The sequence below is a fragment of the Gopherus flavomarginatus genome, chromosome 3, assembly GCF_025201925.1.
Source record: "Gopherus flavomarginatus isolate rGopFla2 chromosome 3, rGopFla2.mat.asm, whole genome shotgun sequence".
NCBI classification, from domain to species: domain Eukaryota; kingdom Metazoa; phylum Chordata; order Testudines; family Testudinidae; genus Gopherus; species Gopherus flavomarginatus.
The window spans coordinates 96,569,447-96,594,360 of NC_066619.1; the positions used below are offsets into that span (position 1 = coordinate 96,569,447).

The 24,914-nt window shown below is 43.5% G+C and overlaps 1 protein-coding gene across 5 annotated transcripts in view; it reads left to right on the forward strand.

Annotated features, from left to right (window-relative positions):
- The window catches only part of ENTREP1 (endosomal transmembrane epsin interactor 1), a 50,730-nt gene extending 29,992 nt beyond the window's left edge, over nucleotides 1–20,738 (forward strand). For 2 of the 5 annotated variants that reach the window (XM_050944190.1, XM_050944186.1), the window contains exons 7-12: nucleotides 6,569–6,698; nucleotides 8,098–8,176; nucleotides 12,128–12,163; nucleotides 12,392–12,550; nucleotides 15,784–16,073; nucleotides 19,280–20,738. In XM_050944190.1, coding sequence (XP_050800147.1) covers nucleotides 6,569–6,698; nucleotides 8,098–8,176; nucleotides 12,128–12,163; nucleotides 12,392–12,550; nucleotides 15,784–16,073; nucleotides 19,280–19,483 — 898 coding nt within the window. In that variant the 3' untranslated portion in view covers nucleotides 19,484–20,738. The remainder of the gene's footprint in view (nucleotides 1–6,568; nucleotides 6,699–8,097; nucleotides 8,177–12,127; nucleotides 12,164–12,391; nucleotides 12,551–15,783; nucleotides 16,074–19,279) is intronic. The other 3 variants (XM_050944187.1, XM_050944188.1, XM_050944189.1) reach the window with 3 other exon arrangements.
- The last annotated feature ends 4,176 nt before the right edge of the window (nucleotides 20,739–24,914 follow it).

Consider the following 24,914-nt stretch of genomic DNA (forward strand, 5'->3'; position numbering starts at 1 on the left):
TTGCCATAAGAATTAATGTAAATGGGGGGGTTAGGTTCCAGGGAAATTTTTTTCACTGGACAAAAAACTATATATTATATAGATATACACACAGTATATGTTTTAAACAAACAATTTAATACTGTTCACAGCTATGGTGATTGTGAAGCTTGGCTGAGGTGGTGAAGTTAGAGGGTGGAAGAGGGAGAGATATTTCCCAGTGAACGCCTTGCTGCTAAATGATGAACCAGCACTCGGCTGAGCCCTCAAGGGTTAATACGTTGTTGATTATGTAGCCTCTCACACAAGGCTGCACGAACATGAGGGAGGGGAGATAGCATAGCAGACAGAGACAGACACACACCTTGTGTGTGTGGGGAGAGAGATGCACACTGCCCCTTTAAGTAAGCTGACCCACTCTTAAGTGCATTGTCTTTTTAAGTGGATCAGGAAGTTGAGACAGCAGCTGCTGCCCCATTTTCTCTCTATCTCTCTCCGTCCGTGTCCCCTCCCTGCTCTATAAGGAGAAGGGCGGGGTGAGCGGGGTGCAGGAGCAGGAAGGAGGGGAACACCCTGACATAACCCCCCCTTCCCCCCGCTGCACAGCAAGCAGGAGTCTCTGGGAGCAGCTCCAAGGCAGAGGGCAGGAGCACATGGCAGTGTGGGGAGGGACAGCTGACCTGCTCCACAATTGATAGCCTGCTGGGCGACTGCAGCACAGGGAACTTAGGGGAGCGGGGAGCTGATATGGGGGCTGCTGGTCCACCCTGGTTCCAAGCCCTCACCGGCTAGCTGCAATGGGCTGCTCTTCCTGCCAGCAGTGGACAAAGCAGGCGGCTGCCAAACAACGTTAGAAGGGAGTATTGCACAACTTTAAACGTGCATGTTCCCTAATTGATCAGCAATGTAACAACAAAACAACATTAACCGGGACGACTTTAAGTGAGGAATTACTGTAATAGATATCATAGATGTTTCAAAAAAACTCACCCGTGAATATTTGTAATAGTCACAGATTTAGAGTATGGAAGAAATTCCTCACCAAATTACATCAGTTTAAGGTAGGTCACAGTATGGCACTAAAGGACAGAGAACTGCTGGAGATGTTGTCTGTGAGATGCTAGATATAACCAAGGTTGTGACCCTGGTACCTATTAAAGATCCTATGGGGTGATCCCATGTACTTTTCACAAGTGTGTGTATAACAACTCTTGTGTCTTAGGCAAAAGCAAAATAGGTTAATTACATTCTGAGAGGAAATTAGGGCAGGCCCTAAAATAGCAGTTTCTGGCACCTGTATTCAGTTGAGTGCTTCCAGGCAGAGCTTCAGATCCTTTAGTCTCAGAATTGTGAGGTTTTATTTTTTGTCATTTTACAGTAAGGACTTTCATTAGGTAAATAAAATATTCGTATTGCTATTAATCTGTTCTAGAGATGGGCTTCAGGCTAGCAGAAAATGGAAATATAATTTCATGACTTGCTGACGAAAAGGGTGATTCTGTGGTTTTACGAGGGCTGTGTTCAGTTCTGCTGCTTTTTTGATGGTGTAGCGAGCTCAGAAGTAGAAAGCAACAGACAGATTTAATTTCCTCTCTTGGGAGACTGGGAAACATGACTCACCCTAGTTCAGATCCACTGTGTCCAGCAATATGTGATTTAGATTTGACCTGACCTTCTCTCCTCCATTACCCTGTCCCTCCCCCTGTTTGTGTATTGACTGCCAAGCAGGCTCAGTGACCTGCTTTTCTATCCTGGAACTACAGTGGTTCAGCTTCCAAAATCAGATCAGCCTTGTTCAGAAGTGAATAGATCAGGAGCTACCTCCAGGCGATGGAAATGCCATCAGTGAAGCACATTTGGGGAACTTCCAAAACAGAGATACCTCTAGTATAAAGGAAACATTGCAGAGACCAAACTGCATGCCAAGTACACATTTGGATTGAGCACACATCCTCCTCCACCCTTCAAATTGCAGAGCCAAATCCATTGTTTTTGAAGCCAGTGGATTTTTGTTTGTTTGTGCTCTCCCTGAAACCTTTTTAATTTCTTATTTAGTGCCAGACACAGGAAACCAACTAGCATTACAGATGCGGTATGTTTTACTCCTACTTGTAATCTTGTTGTTTTACAAGGAAGCAGATATAGTAATTAATTAATTTTTCAAGATTAGCATAATAGCAGTAACTGTTCTAGATTAGATGGGACCTTCCACAGGAAGAATATGGTAGAAAGGAAACACCCAGATGATATTTTTCTGGGTGCACACTTAGGGGCTGGAGGGAGTTCTTCCCCATGAGGCCATTAACTCCATTGATGTTTGGCTTTAAATTTTATTTGGGGGTTGGAGGGATTCCCCACAATGAAGATCAAGTTATTTAAAAAAACAAAAACCCCTCATGATATTAAAAACTCATCATGCATTTTCAAACCTTAGTCCACATCCTGGTGACTGATGTTGTTTTTATGGTCACTGGACTTGCCACCATCATCAAATCTAAAGAGATTCTGGGAAGTCAATGTCCCAGTGACATGGTTGAACTGAGAGTATGACAACGCCACCCTCAAGTTTAGTTTTGCAGCTCTTGAACCTCCAGCCAGCATGATTTAAAGAGATGTCAGTCCCTGGCTTTTTAGAGCAGTGGTTCTCAAGCTTTCCAGATTACTGTATTCTTTTCAGGAGTCTGATTTGTCTTGCATACCCTAAGTTTTAGCTCACTTAAAAACTACTTACTTACAAAATCAGACATAAAAGTGTCACAGCACACTATTACTGAAAAATTGCTGACTTCCTCATTTTTACTATATAATTATAAAATACATTGATTGGAATATAAATATTGTACTTACATTTCAGTGTGATACTTGAGCCTGTTTTTCACTTATGAGCCTTGTCTGAACCCTAAGCCCTGCCACCTGGGGCTAAAGCACGTCACTTAGCTTCGTGTGGCCTCCTGTGCTGTGGGGCCCCAGGCAGTTGTCCTGCTTGCCACTCCCTAATGACAGCACTGCACTTGTGACTCCCCCCTAAACCCATCCCATGACCCCTCCTGAGAGCTGCAATCTCCAGGTTAAGCAATACTGATCTAGATAAGTTGAGTACTCTCTGGAAGACCCCCTGGTTGAGAACCACTGATCTATGGTGCTTTAGTCATCAGCCATGCTCTAAGAGGAAGGCATATAACCATGGCAGTAGAATCCACAAACTTATAAATGAGGCAAAGAATTGCTTGAAGTGGATGGCACTTGCCCACTGCATGAATAGTGATGTTCTCCCAGAAGATGAGATGAAACTCATCTTGGAGAAAGCTCAAACATTCAGTAAAGCATTTGAAGATGTGGAGAAGGCAAACAGAAAAGAGAATGGAAGCACAGAATGGTCTGGTAGCACCCAGTGACTCCATCATTGTTTGCTAGAGCTTGTTTAGAACTCTTCTCACTCTGCCCCTCTCCCCCTAGGAGCATAGGGAAAAGGGGAGCTCCAGAATGGCTCACACACACCTATTTGGACACCCCAACCCTCAATCTCAGGGCTCTGTATCTAGGGCATGAATTGAGACTGCTTGTTCTCAATTCCCCAACCTGGTTTTGAGTGTTAGGCTCTGGCATGCACTGATGGTGTCTATTCTGCATTCTCCACCCTGATCTCAGTGGTTGTGGCATTCACAAAGCATGGCCATTCTCGAGGACTTACAATGTGTCTGTGGTATCTGAACCAAACAGCCCCTCTTTGGTCTCAGGCTTGTTTGCCTGAGTCATGCTCATTCTCAGCCCCCTTACAGTCACAGTGCTGTTTGCCTGTAATATGGAACAAGTTGACCCGGTCTCAACTCCCCTCTGTCTTAGCATTAAGGGACTTGGGTGTTATCCTGACATTTGTGCTGCCCCAAATCGTAGTTAAATAAAGTCGAACAGCTCCAACAGGAAAGACTGAGGACACTTCCTGTTCAAATGAAATGCCTTTGCCCGCATGTAATTTAGCTTTGCATGGCCTCCTGTGGCATGGGGCCCTGAGCAATTGCTCTGCTTGTCACCTATTGCCAGCACTTCACTTGCAACCCCCATAAACCTAGCCCATGATTCCTCACTGGGCACTGCAACTACCAGCTTGAGAAGCACTGATCTAGATGAGTTGAGTACCCCCTGAATACCCCCAGGGGTACGTGTACCCTTGGCTGAGAGCCACTGTTTTAGAGGAAGGAGATGATAAAGGTTCCAAAGCTTTTTGCTCTAAAGCCACAACCAGTAGAGAACTATGTCATAGTCTGGGAGCATGTACCAGCCCTAATGAGCATTGAGTTCCCATACAAAAAAAGTGCTGGGCCCAGTACACTATTATTTTTCTACCCTCATGTAGTCCCTACTCAGAAAGCTACCCCAACCCCTGCCTTGTGATTTTTAGCATAAGATTTTACTGCAAATGAACGTCTTAATCTGTAAATGTCTTCCACCTTTGATGCTCTCACTGAGATAGTCTGATGGCTTCTCCACTTCACTAAAATCTTTGGGCAAGTCCTGTGACAACAGGCATTTGTACTGTGATGCAGATGCTGGTAAAGGAGAATAGAAGGAATCTCTCTTGATGGACAGGGAAATATTGCCTAGAATAGAAGGTTATATAAATAGTGATCCTAGTTCCTCACTTAAACTGAAACAAATTCCATGAGTCACTACTATTTGAATTTCTCTCACCACCATAAAATAAATAAATTAAATCATGAACAGAGTAAAAAACAAACACACAGAACCTGCCCCCCAGCATTCATGGGAACTGCTTAAGTATTAAACAGAGGAACTCTTTTTTAATGCTTTTTTAATCCTATGTCCCCAAGTAAAATTTTACATAATGTTGAATCCAAGACTCTATATTAACAAACACAATAGGAGCACCTTCACTAGATAAGATTAGATTAGTTGTAGAATAAAAATGAAAGGTTCAGTAAGACCTTTCCTTACATGAAGTAAATGTACAGGGGACACACGGTCCATTATCATGGGTGATATTAAAACATATAGAATACCTGAGAATTGCCCAGAGATCATGTAAAATTAGCCTCTTAATGTTCCCTTCTATTGTTCAACATAATGACAACTCATTATTTTTAGGGATGGCTGCAGTAGTTTGGTTAAAATGAGAACCAGCTTGAACTTCATGCTTTTCCCCAAAGTGAACTGATCCCAAACTTTTTCAGTTTTATAAAGGTTTGGTGAAGGAGCCACCTTGCTTTTCTTTCCCTGCTTCCCATTCCGTCTCCTTGACCACGAACCTTCACCAATTCCAAAGTTTCTTTCTCCTCCCATGTTGCAAGCAGCTAACTATGTTCCTCTTTTTCCCTCTGCAATTATTTTGAGGCATTTCCATTCCTGCTCCAGTTCATCTGGATTTCCTCAATAACACTTTCACAGACATTTCTCATCCTCCACCTGTCCCACACAACCCACTGCCGCCCCCCCTCCCAACAGGCTCCCAAAATTTAGGGCAAGATGTGTCAAATATACAGCATATTTCTCTGCCATAGTCAGCTAGAACAGCTCAAGCCACAAAGTTTGGACTGGATCTGGACTTGGGGGCTCTGGTTTAGGCACAAACTCTATTGTCCACGCACCATATAGGGGATGCTTGTTGAATTCCTTTTTTTTTTTTTTTTGGGTGAGCTATTGCATGTGATATAAAATTATGTTCCCACAATCTGGAAATAGAAAATGTGAACAGCAGTTGGAGGTCAGTGAAAATGTGGATTTTAGTGGAGATTTCAAAACCCAGTGACTCTCAAAGTCAGTGCTTTGTGAGGAAACCAGCTCTTGAGATGTCAGTCACTAGTGTTTGTTTATTCAGATGTTAAATATGGCAGGATAATAACATGCAATAAAAAGTAACATTTACAACAACAGACTCAGCAGACATAGAAAACAGAGCTCCACTCCCTTATTTTGGCTTAGATATCTCTAAGGGAAATGTAGGAGGGAAGGGCTGATCGAGATTTCTGTTGTACTTTTGGGTTACTGGGATCTCCTTGCATCAAAGACTCAATAGTGAGCTAATAGGATTCATCAATCATATCTGTGTCTACTCACTGACTAGTGTCAGGGCGTAACTTTTCAAAAGTAGACCCTAAGCTTGGTGCCAGTTTTTGTGTGCCTGTATTTAGACATCTAAGGCATATAGTCATGAGCACCTTTAAGAGTTGCTGAACTCCCATTAACTTCAGTAAGAATTAAATTCAGATCACAGATATCTAATTTTGGCTGCCTCCATTTTTGGATGTTCAACCTGAGAGGATTATTTTTGAATGTTTGGACCCAAAACTCTCATATCTGCATGAACTGGATTCAGTATTAAACTGAGAGGGATTCTCCTGGGGGGAGTCTCTTCTTTGGCTGTTTCAAAGTCCTTGTGAAGATTCTGGAGGGGTGAGTCCAAGACATTAGTTTCCCATGGCATTCTGGAAAAATCTCTTGCTGGTCTCTGAGTTCATTAACTTTTACTGTGAGCCTGCACAGCAGAACCAATGAAATTCTCTAGCTAATCATATCTTTTTGCAGGTAGAAAGCTGCATGAAGGAGGAGAATAAAACAAAATTATTTTTCCTAGGATGTTTGGATCAGATGTTATTCCATTACCGCATATTTATGGAGCTAGAATTAAAGGAGTTGAAGTGTTCTGTCCTTTGGATCCCCCTCCTCCATATGAAGCTGTGGTGAGCCAGATCAGCTGTGAGCAGGTACAGTCCATGGGATTCTAGCAACCTAACTTTCTTTACTACAGAGATAATATTGAACTGAGAGCTAGAAGAACTGAATTTGTACATCTAGTAGTTCTCTATTTGAGAACAGCAGGATAGTACCTTTGGGTTACATAATTTTGTATCACTGCAAACATCAGTAAGTAAAGTCTACCAGACTCACTTTTGCAGATAGTGGGAAATCTAGCAGACATTTCCCTCATTTGGATTCTTAAGCATTTGTGGGGGGCATTTTTTAAAAGCAAGTAAAACTGGATACAACTTTCAAATGGATTATTCCTAAACATAAATCCATTAGCCTTTCACATATTTCTCCTCATTGCTGTTAGCATATTTGCTAGTGACAGCAGCTGTTTTCATGTAAAGCAGGCTATGCTGCTCACAACCCTCCTCATCTTATAATGAAACAAAGTCCACATCTTCCTGTAGCTCCTTTTTAGGTCAATATAACTCTGCAGCCATTCGTGGCGGTCTTCTGTAATGCAAGCACCAGGCTAAGGAAAGGATTTGCCTTGTGGAGGAGTTAATTAAACTGATCTTGGAGTGTTGAGTACTTGTAATTGAATGTGATTGTTCCTGACACGTGTACCACTACTCATGCAAATAGTGATCGGCAAACAGAACTACTGATTCTCTGCTCGTACATGCAGAGTACAGCAGAAACAGTGAACTCATGGCTGGAGAGGGGCAGACGTGGAGGTGGGAGTTCAAGCTCTACCGGGTGATCCCACTTCCCCCAGAGCCTTTGGAGTCCCTTCCACAGTGTTGTAGCACCATGGGGTTTCTGTGGGGTGGGGTGGGAAGGAGCTGCTCTCCACAACATTCCCACTGACTAATTAGGGGATACCAATGGTTGCAACTGTTTGAAACAGTAGTAACTCAGGTTCCACACCAGCAACCTTCTCACTAAAGAATTGTATATACAAGCATGGCAGTATACCCAGAGGGAAGGGGCCTAAAGGGCAGCATGGTGGGACAGCTCCTCAGTGGGATTGGGTAGTCCTTTTCCCTGGAGATCTGTGGGGCTGGGAGTGTTCACCCCACATCCTCACTGCTGCCCTAAATTCTTCTCACATGAAAGTGTTTCAAGGAAGCTCTGCAAGGTGTAATCTAGTCCTAAAACAGCTGTATAATAATATTGTCTGAACTGGACAATGGATGTCATTTGTAGAAATGTATCAGTCTGGTTGTTGCAGACGAATACATACGTACAGTATGTGATTATTTTTATAAAGCATTGCTGTGCACTGTTGAGCTGTTGTGGTTTCACTGTGGTAGATGCTGCTGTCTCTACATGGTAAATGTTTGTAAAGTGCAAAGAGAACTTTTCAAAGGAAAGAGATTAACAGTTTTTACTATTGCTAATTTTGTATGCCAGGGAGGTGCATTCCAAATTCCAGATGTGGCAGAAGCTGTCATTGGGCCACCAGAACCAAACGATACACAAGTCTCTCAAGGTAACTTAGACTGGTAGAACCTTTTTAAGCAATCCAAACTATCTAGCCCGGAGTTTCACACCAAAACTAATTGAACACAGCTGCAGCAATATCTTGCTATGTGCTTATTGCTTTGAGGATGGGCACAGATTTACAAGCCTACAGATACAGAATGGCACATAAAAAAAAAATCTTTAAAATGCCAGCGAGTTAGCTGTTATCCACACACTAGAGGGTGAGCTAGGATTAGCAATTGAATTAGAGAGCAATGTGGTGGAAAAGCATTTTTCTTTTTTATAAATATCTAGCCTCAGTGTTCCCCTGTCTGTGCCATGGCATGGGTGGTGTCCGGATACTGCTGTGGTATGTATAGCCCATTGTGGCTCATTACAGTGCAGTGTCTCTAAACTGGGACTTCCTCTTTAGCTTGGTCTGCACTGGAAAAATTACCCATTGCTGACAATGAGCATGAGCAAGGGGTGCAGTTGAACATGGCTGGACCAACAGTATAGGCCAGGACAAGCTCTATTTAACAATGTTTTAGAAAACCAGGGTTGAGGGTTGTTCTAAGTAGGTTTTAACCTCGTTTTACTAAATTAACTCTGGATGTAGTTTGTCTTGGTCTAACTTGCAGTTAAACTACATTCAGTGCCAGTTTGTCTACACCCGTTGCTGACACCCAATCAGCAGTGGGAATCAGAGAACTGGAATCAGAGGACTTGAAGGGACCTCGAGAGGTCTTCTAGTCCAGTCCCCAGCACTCAAGGCAGGACTAAGTATTATCTAGACATAAATGTACCAGTCGGTCTGGAACCTCTGAAAACAAGCACTTCTGTTCCTCTAAGACGTGCTGTGTAGCAGTGAGACAAACAGAGAGAAATACAAAAGGCTGGTAGTGAACGCATGAGGCTAAATCCTGAGGTACTTACTTACATAGGCAAACTCCTATTGCTTCCTAGTGGCATGTTGCCTGAGTATGAACTGAATGAGGATCTTGGAACTTCACTGCATAATGAGCAACCAAGCTCTGAGAACAGAGCACAAGAAAACTATAGTATAGGTAAGGCCAAGATTATGTCATGGAGGTCATGGACGTCACGGAATCCGTGACTTCCAGCGACTTTGTGACACTGGGGGGCCCCACAGCTGACCAACTGCTGCTGGCAGTGGGGGACCCCGCAGCAGCCCAGCATCCGTGAGCGGTGGGGGACTCTCCTGCAGTGGCAGGTGGCAAGACCCCCACAACTGACTGGCTGCCGTCTCCACTGTCAACCCCTGAGCTGCCCAGCTGCTGCTGCTGGCAGGGGTCCCCCCTGCAGTGGCTCAGCCGCCACAGGCAGCCAGGACCCCCTTGCAGCTCCCAGCCAGCAGCAGCAGAGGGACCCCAGAACTGCTCAGTAGCCGCGGTGGCCCCTCCCAGCTCCCCAGGTACCACCACCACTGGCAGGGAGCCCCCTACAGCTGCTTAGCGTCTGCGAGCAGCCGGCCCCTCCCCGTGGTGCCCAGCCAGTGGCAGCAACAAAGGGAACCCCAGAGCTTTTCAGCAGCTGTAGGGGTCCCCCCCATCTCCCCAGCTGCTACTGCCCTGGCAGTGCCCCCCTGCAGCTGCTCAGCTGCTGCAAGCAGCTGCCCCCCCAACCCCCTGCAGTTCCCAGCTACCAGCAGCTGCAGTAGAGTGACCCTGGAGCTGCTCAGTGGCCAGGGCAGGGGGCCCCCTCCAGCTCCTCTGCCACCGTGGGCAGTGGGGGACCCGTCCCAGCCACTGGGCAATAGGGTCCCTGCCGCTCCCAGCTGCTGCAGCGGGGGATAGGATGCTGGACCCTCCTCCCTCCCCATTTTGTCAGGGATATTTTTAGTAAAAGTCAGGGAAAGGTCAGCTTCCGAGATTTTTTTTTGTTGTTTATTGCCCATGACCCAGCCATGACTTTTACTAAAAATACTCATGACAAAATCGTAGCCTTAAGTATAGGCAATTGGCATACATTACATGAAGGATCATTCTGTGTTGCCTGCAGTGTCTCCAGAAAAGAAGCTGTAATCAATTTCTTGCTAATATTTCAAATCCACTTTAAGACCCAGTACAGCTGTAGTCACATACACATGTTCTAATCTGCATGGTTCTGTGATTATTAAAAAGTGTCTTGGCCACTTAAATCTCAGAATGTCTGTAAGTTCTGATACTACAGGAAACGGAGGCCCAGATCAAAGGTATTTAGGCATGTAACTCCCATAACTCTGCCTAAATACCACTGAGGATCTGTGCTTGCCTGTCTTGATAAAGAAAGGTGTCAATTCCATGGGTGGGGGCCTGTGCTTTAGGGTAACCTTCCTTCTCTTTATGGTTGTGCAGACAGAGGAAGATGTAATCTAATGAGGAGGTTTGCTAGTTTCATGAAAGAATCTGAGTGGAATGATTTTGTATGATCTCTCAGTTGTTGGAGGAGAACAAATATATATAATGCTGTGTTTATGCCTGGCATACTGTAGCTGCTTCCAATATAAACTCAGCACAGTCAAAAAAGTGGGTGTTACTGGCAGGGAAGAGGGCATGGTTAAGGCAGCTGGGGCATGTGCTGATTCAGTTCATTCCTTTGGCAGCAGTCACCAGCAAGACAGATTTGTCCCTTCCCCTTTCAGCTATGGAGTCCCTGGTGGAAATAGTTATCCACCCCCAGCAGAACCTCTGAGGGAGGCAGCAGTGAAGCATCGCCAGATGGTGCAGCAGAGATTCATAGGCCAGCTAGTGTGTATTTGGCCCATAGGGCCTGAGATTTCTCCTTCTGACGTAAATGGGAGTTTTCCAACTGATAGCTGGGAGAGCAGGCTCAAGCCCTTTATTGACAGCTGATGACATGTGGCAGTTACCCTTCATCACCATGTAATCCTAGAAGCAAGTATACTTCTGCTGTCATCCCAGCTTCTAGCTACTGTAATCTTTTTACTTTGGGGATTTAGAAGGTTGAAACTAAGATTACAGATAACTAGACATCAGAGAGTCACTAGACCAAATTAATCGCTGCCTTTATTTAAAACACATTTCACTGCAGTAACACTCTTGCAAATTGTAGGATCGTTACTGTACTGTAATACTCAAAGGTTAGTGTAACTCCACTGGCTTCAGTTCAGTTACACCAGGGAGGGGCTTAGCTCTTTGATTCTATTCTACCCATTTCCTGATTCCTTGTCTGCTCTAGTTTGTCACTATGTTGTCTCTCGCTTTTGAGCTGTCCCCACTCCAGCTTTCCAGGTTAATAACTGCCTTTATGCTTCACCTCATTGCTTCCTGCTGTTATCTGGATTTCCTAGGCTGCAATCAAGTACTGGACCAGACGCTACAGTCAACAAATAAAAACACTCCCCTGCTTTTCCAGTGATTTCAATCACTGTGGCTTTTCTATTATCCAGACAAAGTGATGAATCACCGTTCCTCAGGTTCTGAAAAAGAGATTTACTCTCTTCCCCAACACAGACAAGAATATTTTGTTTCCTTGCAAGGTACCAATTGCTGTCAGAGATGGTTACAAAATGAACATCCAGGAAAAACATCCATCTGCATCCCTTTTCAAATTCTCTGCAACATAATATATTGCACCACTTGCTGTCACAATCATATGGTCTGTATTATAGTGGCATATGAATCCGTGGAGCAGGGGACCTGATGTTTGATTAGAAGGAAAGAAAATGAATGAACAGAAATATTTTCCTGGGATCTCTGTATCTTAACTAAGGAGAATATGAAACTGGATTTTGAAACATAGCAAACTGGTGTGCAAATGGCTGGATTTTAATACAAATCTGTAAACACAAGTATTGAGTTCTCTGGTTTCCCACAATACGTCAAATGCCATCATACTCAGATATAGCCACTGAAATGCAGGACTTCAGCTAATTATTTTTTTCTTTCTCTAAGAAGGTTTGAATCTTGGTATCTTCCAGGGGTGCTGACCAGTTTGTTCTGATCTTAACTTTCAGCTAAACAATTTGGCAGCAGTTCAACTGTGCCGATTGGTGAGTTTGACACTGCTTGTAAAAAGTGGGTCATTTTTTTTTACAAGGCCTATGAGGAAGATTTTTAGAGTTGTACAGGCTTCAGATTTTTCTTTCTTCAAGCCCTGCAACTTCCATTGAGATCAATGGCAATCATTAATGTGTCCCTTAAGTGCAAGTTTAATCTGTTATTTGCTGGAGGATATTTCATAACTGGTTTATTTTCCTTCATCTTTACCTGTTATGCAGTAGGTGGGGATATTCCTGACTCTTTCAATAGAGAGAGCCTTTCACCTTCAAATCCGAGCTCAGCGCCTGCAGAACAAAAGCCTGCATGCAAGAGAGCCTTCAACCCTCTGAGGAAGAGATCAAAAAGCGACCCTGTGCTACACGGCTTGCCACCTAGAGGTGATTAATCTGCTATATCAATACTCATTTTCTTAAGGCTGTATTTGTCAGACTATGCCAGTGCTTTGAATTTGATATAGCAATCTGCCAGATGTTGAATGTATCATATAGAGGCTTTGGGGAGACCACAAGAAAACAAGTATACAAGTTGAGAGCAAACATGTACACTCCCTTCCAAAGATGTGTATTAGCACTTTTAGCTTCTACATCTGTTTTTTTTGGTATTTGTAGCTACTAGTAAAAAAGGGGAAAATACTGGGTGTTTTTCCCCTTTCAGTGTATTTATTTTTCACTTAAGTGATAATTGCATCTAATGAGCATGTTCTATCTTTGTTTCACAGAGATGTCAGCAATTTTTGAGCCACTGTCTCCTGCCCACTCACTCTTCCCCACCTTATAATCTCAGTACCCTTTCATTAACAGCATCTACATTCTCACTGGTCTCAAGCCCAGGTCCGGATTTCCACTTAGGCACAGTAGGCACGTGCTGAAGATGCTGTGCCTAGGGGCGCATAAGGTATAAATCCAGCCCTGCCCAAACCTAAGGAGACACTACTGTTTCCATGGACATCTGCTGCAGGATTGGGTGCTCTGGGATGTGCTGGTTACAGCTCATTCCCCTTTGCAGGTCTAAAAATCCCCACTAACTACAGCCTCCCACCTTTCAGTCTGGGTTGCTGGAATTCTACCAGGAGCTGCTGATGGGTATTAAATTCTCACAAAATAAATTATGTGTGGGTTTTAATAACAGATGCTTGCTTAGGATAATAAAATAACTTCAATTTCTGTCTGTCTTTAGCATTTAAGGAACCTGTCACTATGTTGTACTTACCAGTCTATATAGCATTCAGCATATTCTCATCTGATCATCTTTCCCCCCCAGGTTCATGTTTTTCTCCTGCATGCATTTTTTCCATTCCATCTTTTTTCCTCCTCCTCTTCTTTCACGGTGTTCCTGAAGCAATGGTTAAATGGCATGAAACAGTCATCTATTAATAGCAGATTAGATATGGTGGAAGCAGAGGATGCTCTGTGCTGCACATAAAAGCAGCTTTTAGGCACTTAAAACCACACCATCAGGAACCCAGTTTGTAATTGTTTCTATACACTGTGGCCTTGAACCACCTCAAAGTGAAATACTCAGCTGCAGTAGAGATGGAGGTCAGCTGCCGCACTAACTAGGGAAGTCACTTCCATTTAGTTTGAGCTCCCTTGATGAGAGGTACTGGAGTTCCTCCTGGAATTATTGTTATCCCTGGCATAATGCTCGCATTACAGAGCTGCCTTATTAACCCCGGGGTGCTTTTCTCATCATCAAAACACAGTAGTAACAATTTTTATTTACACAACATGCCTTGGAATAGATTTTTTTTCCCTGTTAAGTTCTCCCAAAGTCAGTGGGAATGGAATCTTCAATAAATTAAAAAAACAACAACAAGATGTATGGTGGTTTTTTAACAAAAAATCTGGATGGGTCATAAGCAATCTTCCTGATCAATGATTATTATTACCCACAGAAGAAACTACAGAATGCATTAGAACATGAAAGGTATGATATAGCTTGCAGGAGTATGCAAAATAAACAAAGGAGCTATGAATGTATTGGCATTAGTTGTCTGTCTGGTTATGCCTGGCCTCAGGTTCCTTTCTTTTCCATACATTTGTCAAAATGAACAGCTGCAATGTCTTAGTGGTATCAGAATACAGTGGGAGTGGGGAAAAAATCAGTGGTACTTATGTTAGAAAGGGAAACTACTATTCACAAATTGTGAAAACCACTGTAGTTTAGAAGAGATCATACAGGCCCTGAACAGTACTTAGACCCCATGAAGGACCTTTGGTGTAGAGAATGCAACAGCTTAGTTTAATCTGTGGATCTTTCTACCTGGTAAATTACTGCACGGCAAATGCACCAGCTTGCTGTGCAGTAACCCACCATGTGGCCCCTGCTACAGCACCGTGTAAGTGCCAGACTGCGGCTTAGTATACTACAACTTTCACGCCACTTTAGCAGGGTTCACACTGGTGAGTTACCATGTGGCAAACTAGTGCACTGTAGATTCACACCTTGGCTTGCTATGCATCTACTCACTGTGCAAACAAGCCTTGTCCCATGATTCCTATGTCGTACAGAGTAGAATTAATGTTAGAAGGATTATAGAAGCCCTCTTTCTTTAATAACAGTCAGTTGTTTCATGTTGACAGGCACAGCCCATTAACATGCTACCCTTGGGGGCATTCTGCCCCCCAAAATTAAAAATTCTGCTCAGAATATTTTAAAGTTCTCAAAAATTCTGCAAATTTTATTTATCAAAATAACAATACATAATCACCCAGTTTCAATTAATTTATTTCAAAATACCTGTCAGCAAGTATGTCTGTACAATACAGACACACACACAATTTCTCCCAGGAGTAGAGTGTTAAAGAAATCCCTGTGACAACCCAGTTCCTATTTCTCTGCTCCCTTCCCCCACCCCCAGAGACCACCTCTGGGGCCAGACACCCACACCTCTTCCCCCCCAGAGCCCACCTGCAGGGCCTCCCCAGCTAATACATCCAAACCCCCCTCCTTCCCAGAGTCCAACTATGGGGGCCCCCCAGACCAGATACTCACACCCCGTTCCCCCTTAGAGCCCAGCTGCAGAGCCCCCCCTTGCCAGCCACCTGTCCCCCCTCCACTCTCCAGAGCCCGAGAATCCAGAGGGAGAAACAGCCTGATAATCAGTCCCAGGTTGCATAGAGTTTCCTGCACACCACCCTCTCCTCTCAGGGCATACTGGGAACTGTAGCTGCCAGAGCGGTAACTAGGAGAGAAAAGAGGGGTCTGCAGCCCTAAGAAAATGACAGAAGGACATGACCCACAGGCTGGAGTATGGGCTTGGCAGAGCTACAATGTGGCCCTGATCCCTGTCAGCTGGTTGCAGGCCCAGAGATATTTCTTTTTTCTTCCCTATGCATGTATAATTTTTCTCTTGCTCTAATGTGCATTCTCTACCTGGAGTAAATTTGACACAAAGCACAAATATGTATCTGAGGTGGAGGGGGGAATTGATGCATGTTACCACTGGTGCTAGCATGGCAATAATTAAATTTCAGTAGTTACCATGATGTCACCTTGTGCAATGTATCAGTGCTGAATTACTGTAAGTGCTGACATCACATTTTGACATTGTTTTTGCAACTGCCCTGGTAAAGTAAATGGGCTTTGATTATTTTGTTTTTGCCTTCAGGTCCGGTACTAAGCTGTGAAGCTGCAACTCAGACTGAATTAAAACCAAAATTGGCCACTGTCATTTTGCGAAAAGGTTTGAGAGCAAGAGCTTTGAGAGCAAGACCCCGGTCTTTGGTAGACTACAAGTCATATATAGACACTAAGCTGCTTGTGGCAAGGTTCCTAGAGCAGTCCTCCTGCAGTATGACCCCTGACATACACGAACTGGTGGAAAATATCAAATCTGTTTTAAAGTCAGATGAAGAACACATGGAGGAAGCCATCACCAGCGCCAGCTTCCTGGAGCAGGTAGCTTATTATTGTAGTTGGGATGAACCGGAGACCTAAATATTTCCTCACTTTGTTAATTGGCTTCTCTAGCACACAAGACACTGGTACAGTTTACAGCTGCATTCTCTGGATAGCAGCAAGAGTCAGAGTTTGGCCTCTAGCAGGGTTTGCTGGTATGTCACGTTGGTTCTGGGAAAGAATGAGACGCCAAGCAGTGATGGATCTGAAGTACATTTGCAAAACACACAGCTAACCAAGATTCAGGGGAGGGGAAGTGAAACAAGAAAACATTTCTCAAAATAGTGTGAACACCATGTATACATAAAATTAAGAGGCAGATGAATATCAGCCTCCTCCCCACCCCCAAAAACAGGGCAAAATCCCTTGTGGCAGAAACATGGACTACAAAGAGACATGAGAAATATTATACTTCACACAGAAAAAAGGTTGTAGAAGATTATAAAACAGTAAATTGCACTTATAATTTATTACCACATTGCCAAAAAAAAAAATCCAATGTGGTATGTGTCCAGAGCTAATTGAATGTAGTGAAGACATAAAAATGTTAATTACTGCCACCATCTAAGAACATAACTAAAATATCTGTTACCTTCACGTTTTACAAGTTACTGTAAAATAGTTAAGCCTCTTGGTTTCTCTATAATCAGTTGTTTCTAGTGTGAGCTTTCTGCTACACCTTCCTGAAACTCCAGTGCCATTTTTAAAGCCAGTAGGCTACTTCACATTGACTTTATTTGTTTTTTACAACTCAGCTGCAAATCACATTATGCAAAAATACGTCTGCATTATAAAAAGAGGCCTAGACTCATCCTTATTTCCCCAAGTCCTCAACCAGGGCTGGAACTGTCAGCAGCTTTCCAAAATGATTTGTATTTATCTGTATTATCATAGCCCCTAGGAGTCCAAGTCATGGTCCAGGACCCCACTGTGCCGTACAAATGCAGAACAAAGAGACAGTCACTGCCCCAAAGAGCTTCTAATTTAAGTGTAAGGCAAGAGACAACAGGTGGATACCGACAGAGGCGGGAGTACAAGGAACAATGAGCCAATATTGGGCAGTATGGTAAGCAGTGCTTTCTGCACAACAGCTTTACCACTGTCAAGTTGTTTTTATAAGCATCACAGAAAAGGAGAGTTTAAAGGAGGGTGGGGACTCTACTACTCAGCCTTTATCACGGGACCAAATCAGACACCTAGAGAGAGGGAGGCTTGTAAGCAAACCTCCTTACTTTCCAAAGCAGTCACTGCCCTGCTGTCCCAGTTTTAGATACTGTAGGGTAGTAGTCTGCCTCTCTGGTGAGCACCCCAAGGTGGTTTGGCCTGGTTCCTCCCTACCAGTCACAGCCCTTCCAAGGCCAGGTATATGTGGCACTCCTTTCTGAGTTCCAGGGCTGTCAGAAACAGCAAAGACCACTGCTGAGCATGTACTTCAGCCTCACTGATCCACAGCATAGAAGGCTAACTCCCCCAAGTCAGTGAGAGAAGAGGGCTGCTGCAGGTCTGTGAAACAGAGCCTGTGAGAAACCCAATGGGGTAGCTATCAAATCACCTGCCGCCTCCTCCCCTCCCCACTGAAATTGTGCACACAAATCTGTACTAGTCCAACATCAACAATCAGCACACTTCAGTTTCAAAAGACATGCTGCCAAGGCACATGGAGTCATAACAAAATGTCTAGGACCAAGAAAGGCATAAAACAATCTATCTCCTGACTCTCTGGCTTCTGCCTCAAGACTATCTTTCTTTCCCTCTATCCTTTATTCTCAAGGGGAGCAGCTGTGTATTGTAACTTCTAGCAATCAGGTAGAGAATTACTCAAGAAATACATGATATAAAACCCTACCAGAAGTGACCTCTCTCTGTTATTTATTCAGGGAATCTTGAACTAAATACAAAGTAACCTAGAGGAAAAGCAGACAGTGCGGAACATCTTTATAGTAACAGGATGCGCACCCAGAAATTTTTAGTATAATTTGATACAGTCCACGTATAGACCAGAGACTTTCTCATGAAATGTCTTGGGTACCCTGGAGACACAGAGTGTTAAGGTTGGTGGATCTACAGCACAAGGGATTCTTTATTAAAATGGTGGGAAAGTCAATGGTTATAGTTCACATGGGGTTTATGCAGCTCTTTGGTATGCCTGGTTTCTTGCCCTAAGCATTTCACTTTGTGTTTTAGAAATTTCCTTAGCTTCACATTGAAGCTGATACGTGGCTGATGGTTTCACCCAGAGCCATAACTTGGCTCAAGTTCAAGGAAAGGTTTGAGAAACTCGGCAGAAGTAGCCAAAATTGTGAAACTAGGACGTTTTCTTTACAAAGGGTTCTTGCAGCTTTAGTCTTTACATAAGAATGGGTCTTTCAGACCAGATCATCCTTCTCAGAGCTGGTCTGAAAGATAGCTGGTGGTAGAAGTGATAGCTTCTGTAAGAAGGGAAGGCTAGAAATAAAGAAAAGTGGCAAATAATCACTCTTGGACCATTACTGAACATTATCTTACACTTTGGGTGAGTTAATATCAGGACACCTATGTTTTGAAATTTTTTTGGGGGGGGAGACCAGGAGTGAAAATGTGCTAATCCTGCACACATGCTGTGGGAAGTGGGGCGGAAGATGTTCCCATCCCCATGGCCCAAGCCCCATCAGTGATGGGACCTATGTATGCTTTTCAATGTAGTCCCTGCTACATCATGATATCCATTAATGAACTGTCAGCAAACCTGGCATAGAATCAGACCTGGAAGGGACCTCGAGAGGTCATCTAGTCCAGTCTCCTGCACTCAAGGCAGGACCAAGTATTATCCAGACCGTCCCTGACAGGTGTTTGTCCAAACTGCTCTTAAAAATCCCCAATGATGGAGATTCTACAACCTCCCTAGGCAAGCGATTAACCACTCTGACAGTTAGGAAATTTTTCCTAATGTCCAACCTAAACCGCCCTTGCTGCAATTTAAACCCATTGCTTCTTGTCCTATCCTCAGAGATTAAGAACAACAATTTTTCTCCATCCTCCTTGTAACAACCTTTTATGTACTTGAAAAGTACATGTGGTTATCTGAGAAATATTAGAGAAAGCTACAGCTTACAGCTTCCTACCCCCAGGAAGTTGGGCCAGGGATGACTTCAGTAGAATATATTTTTAAAAGCAACAACTGAGAAACCAAAAGAAATGAATTTTAATTCTTTTCCATTTCTTTGAAGGTTATGACTCCAGCTCAGCCATCTACATCAAGGACACATACACTCCCATTTAGAAGACACCCAGGGATGCTGCACCTGGAGAGCTGTGGTGATCTGAGTACTTTCACTACATCAGAAAACAAGGTAGCAGAGAGGAGAACCCAGAGACTAGAGCACGAACGGCCCCATAGTCTCATTGGAGTTGTACGGGAAACTGTGCTCTGACTTGGTCTTGTTGCTTATCTGAGCTCCTGGGTGAGACAAACCAACAGGGCTAGAAAATCATCTCTGTCAAGCAGGTTGATAGGAATATCACAAATACATTTTTTCACGCGTTTGGAACTCCCCACTGGAGACTCTTTGAGAAAGTTAATTCTAGAAAACTTTTCTCTTTGTTCCTAGCTGGCTTTAAAACAAGGATATCCAGGTGCAATTAATTAGTATATTACTGGATCATTGTTTTGGTGCACTGTTGTAGTTTTTCAGTTCTTGGAACTGATTAATTCTTGTTACTAAACCACGTTATACAGTGGCTAAAGTTGAATGGCTATACTTTGACTTTTGAGGTAAAATTCATTCATTTTTGTCTTATTGGGGAGTACAGTCAAATTCTTCTCTCATGTCTGTATAAATCTGAAATGAAACCATTGAAGTCAATGGAACAGCTCCTCAGTTGAGTTCAGCTGAGCTAGGCCAATTTATACCCACAGTGATGCGCCCACTGGCTTTACTCCATACTAGAGCTGTGCAAACACTGCAGAACAGTATGTACTTTCACAAGTAGCCTTGGTGAAAGTGTTTCATGCTGCCATCTTGAAAAGTCTTTGGGTGTCAGTCATTTAGTCAGGGAATTGAAACACTATCCTGGGCTTTTAGTGACCTCAGCCACAGAGCACAAATAGTGAATCAGCAACAGCAGATACTCAAAGCACAGTGAACAGTTCATGAGCAATCCATGAGCTGAAATACACTCACATCAAATATTTGTCATTTTGAATAATGTACAAATTCATGAGTCAGTCTGTTTGCAAATAATTATGAGTGGAAAAAGGCACTAAATTTGTAAAATTGCTGACTACTAATAGTTTGGCAAATTCTACTGAATTTAACTAAGACCAGAATTTAGCCCTATTTCTCTCTTTTGGAAGGATACAGATAGTGATCCAAAGCCCTCTACAGCCACTGGGAATCTTTCCATTGGCTTTAATGAGCTTTGGATAAGGCTTATTGTTTGTAGCATCAAGGCTATTTATAGCAGCCTACAGCTTCCTGTATTGCAGCAAGATACATGTTGTCCTTTAAGTCGGATGATTAAATATTCCTGCTGTTAAAGCCTTACTTAGGGTAACTATTAAATCACTTTCCTTGGGAAAAACTAAAAGCTTTACACTGTAAGTGCTAATTAAGCTTGATTAGAAGATGAAAGAGATGATCCTTGCTTGAACGAAGAGAAATAGTTAATAAAACTGTTTAATTTGTATATCTGGAATCAGTGTTTTTTTTAAACACAGCTTGTTCATGCTAATGTTGATCTCTAACTAGAACCTTTTGCTTGGGGAAAGCAGCTGATGCGCTCAGGCAGGTCCCTGAATCCATCTGAAGCTCAGAACAGAATCAGCACCTACCTTTTTAATAATAATTATCAAGTGGTAAAACTGAACCCTCAATTTTGCGGTGGGAAGATATAGTCATCAATGGGACAAATTATCCCCACCAGCAGCTGTAGCACCAATCAATTATGAGCACCTTGGAAGCAACTGTCTAGTGTCAAAGTCATAATTGTTAGGTCATTAATCACTTAACTTTGCCCCAAGCTGTTCACTTGTAAATGATTAGCATCACTCACTGTGTTTTATAGAGATGTGCATGTCCTGGAGCACCTGGACTTCAAGGGCAATTTCTGATTACCATAAGCATGCCTTCCAGGACTAAGACCTTTGACACATTTTGAATGGAGTATTTTTTTAATAGGCTCTGTTAGGTTCAGTACTGCAGGGTGACAAGGATTGGTAGCAAGAAGGGAATTGAGGTAATACCACAAATGCGGCCTGCTTTATTCAGCCAAAAGAAAATACAGTGTAGTGGTGGCAATTAACCTCTCATGGTTTATGGCTTCTTTTTTGTGACTTCCTTGACACATAGCCCAGGGTCAGTTCTGCCCTCTTAGCCCCTTACGGAGCGGGAGATAGAATGAGAAGTCCTTAACACTGCAGAGTTGGCTGAATGAGAGGGTAGGAGTGAGTAGTTGTCTGAAGCGCAGAAATGGAGCCAGGGAGTATCTACAAATCTTATCACCCAACCCCCTCTGCATAGGAGTGATGGGAGGAAATAGAATGGAAGCTCCAAGGTGGTTTTGACCATTGTGCACTGCAAGCTGAGAGGAAGAACCTGTCTCCCTGAATACTGCAGTACCTCACTGCGTCATACTTTGCACAGAGAGCAGAATTTGGCCACCAGTAAATTCCTGAGGGTAATGACTTACAAGATCAACTGTCCTATGCAGTGACAGCAAGTCCACCTGCGGTAGGGCACATGTGCTGTAGCAAAAGCTTTAAGGAAATATGGGCATCAGTCAACGTCTCTCCCATTTCCCTAACTAAAATATGTTTGTCATGGAGAATAAACAAAGGTTTTCACCTCATCTGCCAAGGAGAAATTCATAGCATGATAGCAGTGGAATAAGGGCCTTCTTAGGAGAACAAGACATTGAACAGTGGAGTTTTGTATGTAACCAGAGTCTGATGTTCTGGGCATAAATGGTTGATGACAAGCAAGTCAAATATCTTCCAGTCAGTTTTGAGAACACTGCTCCTAGTTGAGTTTTAATTATCTCATAATGTTGCACATGCTCAGAAGAATTAGGCGAGCACTCTACTAGAGAGAGATTGGGACCAGATTAATCTCATTGCTCTTGTGTACTTGGGGACTGAATTTGGTTCTCTAGATGCAGACGATAGGATTCCCCACATTAATGTTCCATACGGACTGAAGGTTACAATGTGTGTGTGTACAAGCTAGAGAGCATGCACATTTCCTGCAGAACTGTCCCTAGGCCTGCAGCAGACTGATCATTCAAGTGTTTTTCAGAAACTTGGTTAAAGAAGTATATTCTTGTCAGTTTGCGGGGGGGGGGGGTTGGAATCCAGTGACAGCTGGGAATCAGATATCCTCTCCTGTCTGTGGGATTGAAATTGGCAATATCCAGAACTCTCAATAATTTCTACAGCAAATGTACCTTGAAGGCAGAATGGGAGCCTTTGGGCCCTGTGGCAGGAGTAATTTGTCTTGAAACAAAGCTCGTCAGGTTACAGTTCTGATACACCCCTTCCCTGTCGATCAGTCTCTGGCTACAGTGGCTGGTTAATACTTGGTCATCTTTAATAGCAAGGTAGCGCTGTGGGTCTCCCTGGACAGGAGTGTCACTGTCAGCCTTACACAGTATCACATGCCACACCATAATGTGTCAGCCATTTAACAGGAGTAAGATTCTAATCCTGATCTCTGGATTCAGACAACTAACATCAGTTACCACAGTATTAAACTGGTGCTCGTGGGAGCAGGGTCTGGCTCTTCTACAGCAGTCAATACAAAGCGGTTTCACATACATGCCCCTCCCTGGGCTTCAGAGTCTGGGCCCTAACATTGACTCAACTCTTCTTAGCATTGTAGTATGAGCGCCAGGCAGTAGCACGAGCACCAGGCAGTAGCACCAGACTTATCACGGTGGGGTTCTGCCCCAACCACACACACCTGCTCCCTATCCCCTGACTGCCCCTGGACCCCAATTCAACTCCTCCTTTCATTCCAGACTGCCCCCACTGGGATCCTTGCCCCATCCACCCACCCCTTCTCCCTGTCCCCTGACTGCTCCCCCAGGACCCTACCCCCATTCAACCCTGTTTCCTCCCGACCACCATCCATACCCCTGCCCCCTGACCACCACCCCAAACTCCCCTGCCCTCTGTCCAACCCCCCCCACTCCCTGTCCCGTTACCACGCTGCCTGGAGCACCAGTGGCTGGCAGTGCTACAGCCATGCAGCCAGGCTACGCTGCTGCTACCACTAGGCAGAACAGAGACCGGGTCAGGCCGGGTGCTGCAGCTGTGCTGCCCCAGGAGCTCACAGCCCCACTGTCCAGATCATTGCACTGGCGGCGGAGCGAGCGAGCTGAGGCTGCGGGCAAGGAGCCTGTGGGCTGGGCAGGACAGGCCCACGGGCCGTAGTTTACCCACCCCGCCCTAGATCCTGATTGCTCTACAGAGTTAAATAGTATGGCTAGAGAACTAAAATAAAAAAGAGACACAAATTGAAAAAATGGCTTGTGTTAAGATCTGAAACAAGCTGATGAGCAGACAAGGAAGTCTTCAGGCAAGTCACTCCAAATGGCAGAAGCTGCACAGGAAAGGGCATCCATCCACCCAGTAAATGAACAAATGAATATTTACTTGTAGCATGAGTCTGTCCATGAGGTTCTGTCAAAAAAAAAAAAAAAAAAAAAAAAAAAAAAAAAGTATAATGTACACAATTAAGAACTAAACCCATTAAAGGGCTTGAGCTGAGTTATTCTTCACCATTTGTATGTAGATATATATCCCTGTTTCTATGCACATCATCATGGCCGCCTGGATCAAACAAATTGCCAACTCATGATTTTGTCATGCGTCTCATGATAATTACTGTTTTTCTTAAAGCTCCAGCTCCTGGAGTCAAATGGACATGCTTATTTCAGCCCTCATTCTTAAAGAAAAAGTAAGTTTCTAGCCCTCGTGGCTGTAGAGAAAGCTTCAAAGTATGACGCCCCCGCACCCTCTAAAGACTCAAAAAGCAGACAGCAAATAAACACCAAATCTATTATTTTTACATAATCTCGTGATTTTAAAACCAATCTCATGATATTTAAACATTTGAGGTTGGCAATACTGTAATATGCAACCTACTTTATTATTATTTCCATTAAATGGTGGGGCCCCTTTGCACTAGGTGCTATACGGACATAAAAAAGGTAATTCATCGTCTCTCAGTTATAGGACTTCACACAAAAGACTTGACACTCCATCGCAAAGTTGATTTTGGTTTAATGTTCCCCTCTAGTAGCATCTATGGTATCCTGTGTCACCTCCATCCCATAAGGCATTAGAACTAATACAGAAATTGGAGCCTGCAATCCTTTCCTTTTCCTAGATTTGTTTACATGGAGTGTCATGCAGACCTAAGCCAGCAGGTATTCCATCTACACAACCGTGAACATTCTTAGCACTTACACTATGCTATTTACTTTCAACTTCTTTTGCAAATATTAGCTAAAAGTGACTCACCTAACCTTGTCCTGGGGTGTTCTGAATTATCCACAATAAATAAGCACAGAAGTTAAGTGTCTTACCCAAATCTAGAGAGGGAGTCCGTATATGAGCTCGAATTGGATACCAGAAGTTCCTGTTTCACAATCCCATGTGCAGAACACTGAAAGATGCCAATCACAATAGTTTAGCTAGGCTATGCCAAAGTCCACTGAAGTTAATGGTAAGGAATTGCCAGGACTTTCCCCCTAAATAAAGCACGTCTTTTCCTCAAATCCTTTGACTACATCCCAAATCGCCATAATTTTTAAACTACATTTGCTAGCAGTTTAGTAAAGTTCATTTCCTAATTCTGTTTA